General features: G+C 39.3%; 1 protein-coding gene across 1 annotated transcript in view; it reads left to right on the forward strand.

The window, feature by feature from the left end:
• Nucleotides 1-4,300, forward strand: part of RGMB (repulsive guidance molecule BMP co-receptor b) — a 71,522-nt gene extending 67,222 nt beyond the window's left edge. Inside the window, exon 3 of the mRNA XM_078675437.1 lies at nt 2,208-4,300. Within this exon, the coding sequence (XP_078531563.1) occupies nt 2,208-2,876 (669 nt within the window). The 3' untranslated portion in view covers nt 2,877-4,300. The remainder of the gene's footprint in view (nt 1-2,207) is intronic.
• The last annotated feature ends 2,447 nt before the right edge of the window (nt 4,301-6,747 follow it).

The following is a 6,747-nucleotide window of genomic DNA, read 5'->3' on the forward strand; positions in this document are numbered from 1 at the left end:
ATCCACACGGCAGATGTATCTATCAGAAGAACACGTTACTTACCTTCGGTAACGCTTTTTCTGGTAGATACAATATCTGCCTGTGGATTCCTCACTGACCCACCCGCCTCCCCGTTGTCCACTCTTCTATACCAGTATATCTGTATTGTATTTATTTTATAGTCAAGAAAATGTGTTATTTCAAATGTTAGCTTACATTTGCTTCACACTGTGTGTTATTTTGACTATAGTGTACTGTGTATGCTATGTACATTACTACTGTCATTGGTCCGTCCGTGTGCCTCGAAGGCACGGAAAAAAGGGCGGAACTGATGTCATCACGCCGGCGTGGGCCTATTATAGGCGTCATTGACGTCAGCGGAGTTGCGAGCGATGCCGTGTCTCTGACGTCCGAATCCACGTCGGCGCGAGGCTACGAAAAGAATTTCCGAATGTTGCTGACGCAAGGGGATATTCACAAGGTGAGGAATCCACAGGCAGATATTGTATCTACCAGAAAAAGCGTAACCGAAGGTAAGTAACTTGTTCGTTAGTGCCCAACATTTGAGCACCCATATTAGTTGGCTGTTTTGCTTTGCAGATAGCGTATGACTGTGGGAAGGGGGCGGGGGGGGGGGGGTTGTACATCAATTAACCCAGACTTATAACAAACAGCTTTTCATGACACCTATGTTTGGAGGACAAATAGCCAGTTTACTGTGTCGTCTTCTAAAGGGGCAGAACTGTTAATGGCATGGTCATTTTTTAGGTATATCATTATCCAAGACCTTTTTTGATTTTTCTGAAATTCTATGTTATATAGTTATAGGAGCTTTCAGCCAACCCTCATTACCCATTGGTTTGTTGTCATCCACGTTTTTCCTTTGCCCACTACAGCATTGATGCAGTTGGTCATCCTACTTTAACCACTGTCTGTCTTCACTGTGAGTAGGAAGACACCCATGTCAAAGTAGTTCCTTCAGCCCAACGGATTACTATGGCATTGTGTGCTTATTGAATTTAAAAAAAGACTAAATACAAAATAATTGTTTCAATATTGGCGAAAGCATATTTTCTCCCCCAACTGTAAGGTTTTACAAAAGCCATGAGAAACCAAAACGAGCATTGGTAAAGCAAACCGACGCAGCCAACACCATATCTATTAGCTTAAGCAATACTTGTGTGTTTTTATACATTTAGCGTGCTTCGAGACAAAGGTGCTTCAAGGATCTTGGAGAGTAATGCTTTAATTGATATTGTGACCTCTCTGAGAAGGTAGTTGTTTGTAGTGTTGAGGGAAAACAAGGATCTGAGGTTTTAGTCCTGACTGTATTGGATATAGATATTTTAACTAATGTTATCAGTTTGAACTGTATATTGGTCTTAACTAACGCATAGTTTATATTCATTTCTGCCAACAACTGAAAAAAGGGCATGCATTTGCCAAGCATGTTTGTATAAAAACCATCTACAACTATTTGATTATTTTTTTCTTTCCTTTTTAGTGGGACACAAAGCACTTTTATTTCGATTTTAATTGGCTTAGTTTTGTATTAGTGGGCCTTAAACACTTGATTGTAGCAGCATCTCCATTTATCCAGAGTTTTTAGAAATTGTGGAGCTGTGCTGTATTTGGCCAGTCTGTGTTCTATGTTATTGATATTTATTACATGAAGGATTAATTACTGTTATTGTATTGTTCTTAAGCATCGATTTATGGACACATTTCCGAAAAAATATATTTGATTTTGACCTGACTCGGGACAAGGATGTATTTAACCAGGCAGGAATTGGGAATGAGAAACTCCATACAATCTGTTAGCTCATGGTTTTTTCCACCCCCCCCACTGCTCTGAGATTGTGTAGAATGGAAAGAACTGAAAACATTTCATTCTAATATCCTTTCCACACATGGCTGTTTTTGTGGCCAGCATAAATTGTTTTGAGCAAGAATAGTACAAATGACAACATATGATGGTAATTTAAATATGCTCATCACTGGGGATGCTAGATTTAGTTTAAGCCAACCTGGAGTTCGGAAAGGGGGTTTAAATGAAGAATTAAAGGATTACAAATGTTATCAATGTAGTGTCCATTTCTCGCTCATGGTTTGACGTTCATAGGTTTTATATTTGCTGGGGTCATCTTAACCACATATTATTCCAAAGAACAGGTGAGAACTATTTGCAAGCTTTACAAAATCAATTTATTCTGTTTTTCCCTTCCAGATTACCATTATCTTCAAATCCTACCAAGACTGTACAGATCAGAAAGTGTACTTGGCAGTGACAGATGAGTTGCCTGCAGCCTTTGTGGATGGCACCACAAATGGACGTGATGGTGACTCAAAGAGCTTGCGCATTGTAGAGAAAGTCAGTGGCAGGCATATAGAGATACATGCCAAGTACATAGGAACCACAGTGTTTGTGCGCCAACTTGGGCGCTACTTAACCATGGCAATCAGTATGCCTGAAGAGCTAGCAATGGCCTATGAAGAAAGCCAAGACCTTCAGCTTTGCATGAATGGTTGCCCATACAGCGAACGCATTGATGACCAGGGAAACCTACCTTTACCTATCAAGGGGCCTCTCCTACTTCACACTGCCGCTGCTCAGACACAGTCTGTTTACACACTGGAGACTGCTACAACCATGTGTTTGGAGACTATGAGAGTGAAGGACATCTATTTTCACAGCTGTGTTTTTGATCTACTTACCACTGGGGATGCTAATTTCACTGCAGCTGCTCGGAGTGCATTGGAAGACCTGAAGGTACTCCATCCAAAAAGAGAGCTGTGGCATATTTTCCCAAACAATGGTATCGACAGCATTGGTAGCAACCATGCATTGCCAGTGATCAGTCTCGGACTTGTGTGCTTAATCCTTGCCTTTTCATAGGTTTCATGATTTTTGTCTATAAACAAAGTTTATATATATATATTGTCATAATATATTGAGTAAAGATAAGAGCATATATGTATATACTGTGTATATGATGGGGCGTGTACATATTGTCATTGTTTTTGTGTATGTTGGATGTAGTATTCCTTAATTGTAACAATGTTTTGCAGTGTGTGAATGTTTTGTAATGTCTCTTCATTGGGGCATTTTAGAAAGCACTTTATTTTTTATATACTTAAAATATTTGCCTGTATCTATCTGGGGAATATGTATAATTGTACATAAGAAGCAGACGCCACACTCCCATAGTGCTCCCTGCAGGTGTTCTTTTGGCTGGCAGCATTCTGTACATGGGGAGCTCTAAAATAAATTCACCCCTACTTCTGTCCTTAAAATGACACTCACAATTCGGTCAGAATCTGTGTTATTTTTATTGACAAAAATGTGAATTTTCACTTAAAACTTTTTTTTTAAGAGCCTTTTCCTTGTGCCATTTTGAAGTCCAGTTTAGCTGGCCAACTATGCCGAGTTTCCTGCACTGTTCTTTCAGCAGTCTGCGTTCTGCTGTTTAAGAGGGATTATTTCCTCCTTTATTGATATATTGTGCTCGTGCTTTCCCATGGTACTATTACATTTTGAATTTTAATGAAGATTTTAGAGACTTCTTAGCTTCAAGTCTTTTTCTTTTCAACAATTAGTATGTTGACCACACGGGAAAAAAAACACAAAAGGAAAACATCTGGTCAGGAACTGCCAGTTGGATCCTTTCGTATTGACATTGTCCTCTAGAGTGGAGTTAATTGGACATTTTTGTTTTGAAGGATATTTTGTCTGTCTGATTTTAAGACTTCATGCAAGTTGTGAATGTTTGCCACAGGGTTGCTTTCATTAAGATAAGAATTGTTTTTGTCTTCTTTTTTTTTCTTTTCTTTTTTTTACCCACGATCTCCAAGAGCAGCGCTTACTTTAAAATACTGAATTTCTACCCGGATCGCTTTCAATGAGCAAGTAGATAATGGTTTCAAGAAGAAGCCGCTATCGATTGGGCTAATATATTTTACGTTAGACAATTTCTTGACTAGTGCAAATGCCACATAGTGTCCAAGCTCCAGCAATTTGTGGTATCCCAAAGAAATGTGACTATACAAGGTTAAAAAGAAGTTAACGTTCATGTCTGTATTCAGTTGTTTTTGGCACACATTCAGCTCATTTAAAAAAATAAATTAGTAATCGTTCTTGTTTCTGATCTGAGATTTCTTGCGAAAATGTTATTTGCACGTCAGTAGACAAAAGCCAGGAGAACTATAATGCCAAACACATGGTTATTTTGAAGCAAGAAAATGCTCTCTTGGGATAGATTGAGCGGAGGGTGAATAGTTTTTTGTTTCCTACGCAAAATAAAAGCTGTCCTTTTTGCATAGCTTCAAATGTGTGTTTTATACTCTGAAACCCCTCTGTATCTATCTTTGCAAAGACTAAAGCTGAGGTTCGATGTTATAGCAATAGGCATCCGCTTGTGTTAAAATGGCTATAGTGTGAAGAATATTGCTATAAGTTATTATGGTGAAAAATAAAGTTTCATACATGTTGTGCGTTTGAAATGTGACTTTAGTGCCACCTACTGGATGCTAAGATGATGGTGTACGCCTGGGAACTTAAGCATCCAGGCACAAAACCCTCAGACGCCTTACAAAGTCAGCACAAATAAGCAATTCTAGGACTGTATTCAACTAGTAGCATTTTTTACTGCGGGACACGATAGAATATGCGCTGCTCTTTAGTAAGCTTGCTTTATGCCAACCAGGTCAACATTTTCCTTCAGATTACACGTTCACTTTCTAGTGTGAGCTTTGGCAAAACGCTTTTATTTATGTTTTTCCAGGTTCATCCGAGATAAACTATTTTCCACTCCCCTTTTTGGAAAATGTTTAATATTTCCTGTCTTTATTTTTTGTCTTGCTATTCAGCAGTAATGCGCTGCTTTGGTTGTATGCAGTCCCGGCATCTACTGAACCTATGGAGAAGAAAGGCATTTACTGGCTTCGAAGAGCTGCACTGAGCTGAGCCTGGTGGCTGATACATGAGGATTTGGTGTTATCAGCATCTTCAGAGGGTTGCACTGTTACTTATTTACCCAGTGTTGCGGTGTATGTGTGCAAAGTCCAGTGGGCTATGTAAAATTACCCCCTACCCACCTGTGTTCTGTGTCTTTGCCCGGGCTGCTGAAGCTTCCAAGACGCACACGTTCTTTGGCTACTGTGTGCTGGGCTGCTGTGAACATGGGGCCTCAATGGCAGCCTCGTACTAAGTATTTCCCAGGTTCTCTTGTGCTTTAAAACACGAAAGAAAATTGATTCTAAGTGCAAAGCAGACTGGGTCAGAAATGTGGCTAACAGAAAAACAAAATATTATACAACTATTTTGTTGTCCTTTTACCTTAATATAAATATATATAACACACACTCAAGTTAAAGTGATCTGTGCTAGATGCATTATTTTATGTCCTACAAGCTCATTCTGATAACGAATCACTTCAGAAGTTTGTGTGTGCAACCAGTCACACAACTGAATCCAGGTTGGTGCATCGGCGAATACTGATGTGTATTTATAGTGCTATAAAGTCCCAATGCAACCAAGAACACTGAATTCAAGTAATTATAATTACTAGGGAAAAAGTGTTGCGGTACGGTTAAGTTTCAGTGACGGGATGCATTTTCTAGGTAATTGTGTGCATTGGAAATAAAGTTAACAGCAATAATAAAATTAGATTACATAGAGTACGATTGGCTGCCAAAATATATTTAGAGATTTTCGGACTGTGATGTACAAAGTCATTTTTGCAATCACAAAGCATGTGATTCTCAATATCACAGGAATGGCGACTTTAAAAAATAAATTAAAAAAAAGTCTTACTTAATACATTTTGTGGTTCTTTAGCAGGTTACCGAATCATAAAATGGGTTGAGAAAGACACGACAAAGCATTCTGCATTCATTAATAGTCTTAAATAATTCCCTGCTGCCTACGCAGATTGCAGAACACCTTTCCAATAGATGTTCTTAATGAAATTGACATTGTAGAGTGTATTTTTTCCATTTATTGCACAGTTACTTAAAACCATTGCAATAATAGCACCAACGAAACAACCTTCAGTGCATTAGTAGTACTGGGCTTCACATGTATTAGGATAAAATCATTCCTCCTAAAAAAAAAAAAAAAAGTATTCTACTAAAAGATAAAACCATTGGGTTGAGGTTGAAACGTAAGTTACACCAGCAGCTATTGTTAATCTTTTTCTTGTGAGAACGTTGATGCCAAGGTTCGGACCGTGCCAGGTTAGCCCCTAGGGGTAGAGAATGGCAAGTGCAAGTTTGTGATGGGGAGTTCCAAGTGCGAAGCTGGGGCCGAAGGTCAAGTAGGGCCGGATCGAGGGCAGCCCTTGTTCAGTAAGGACCGGATTCCGCCATGTTCAGAAGGAGTTATCGATCAGGGACCCTGAGTGTGATAGCCTGCCATTACTTCTACGATGGCCAGGCTGCCCCGCTATGTCAGTGAATTGCTCGACCAACGGCAGGCAAATAGCTTTTATATAATGGATTCTTTCATAAATGAATAATGTGAGCTTTGATGGAAATAGATTAGTGCGGAGAGTAGTTTAGCAGCGTTGGCATTGGTGGCAGCCCAAAACCATGTGGAGAGACGGTGAAGAAGATAGAAAATGCAGGGTGTAAAAGAAAAAAAAAACAACAAAAGAAGGCAACCCCATTTAAAAGGACTTTGGGGCATATTATCAAGCAGGGAGATAGAATTATCGCCGCTTAGCGGCTGAAAACGGCGATAATTGCCTATCGCCCTATTAGCAAGCTGT

Source organism: Lissotriton helveticus, chromosome 2_1 (assembly GCF_964261635.1).
Source record: "Lissotriton helveticus chromosome 2_1, aLisHel1.1, whole genome shotgun sequence".
Classification (NCBI taxonomy): domain Eukaryota; kingdom Metazoa; phylum Chordata; class Amphibia; order Caudata; family Salamandridae; genus Lissotriton; species Lissotriton helveticus.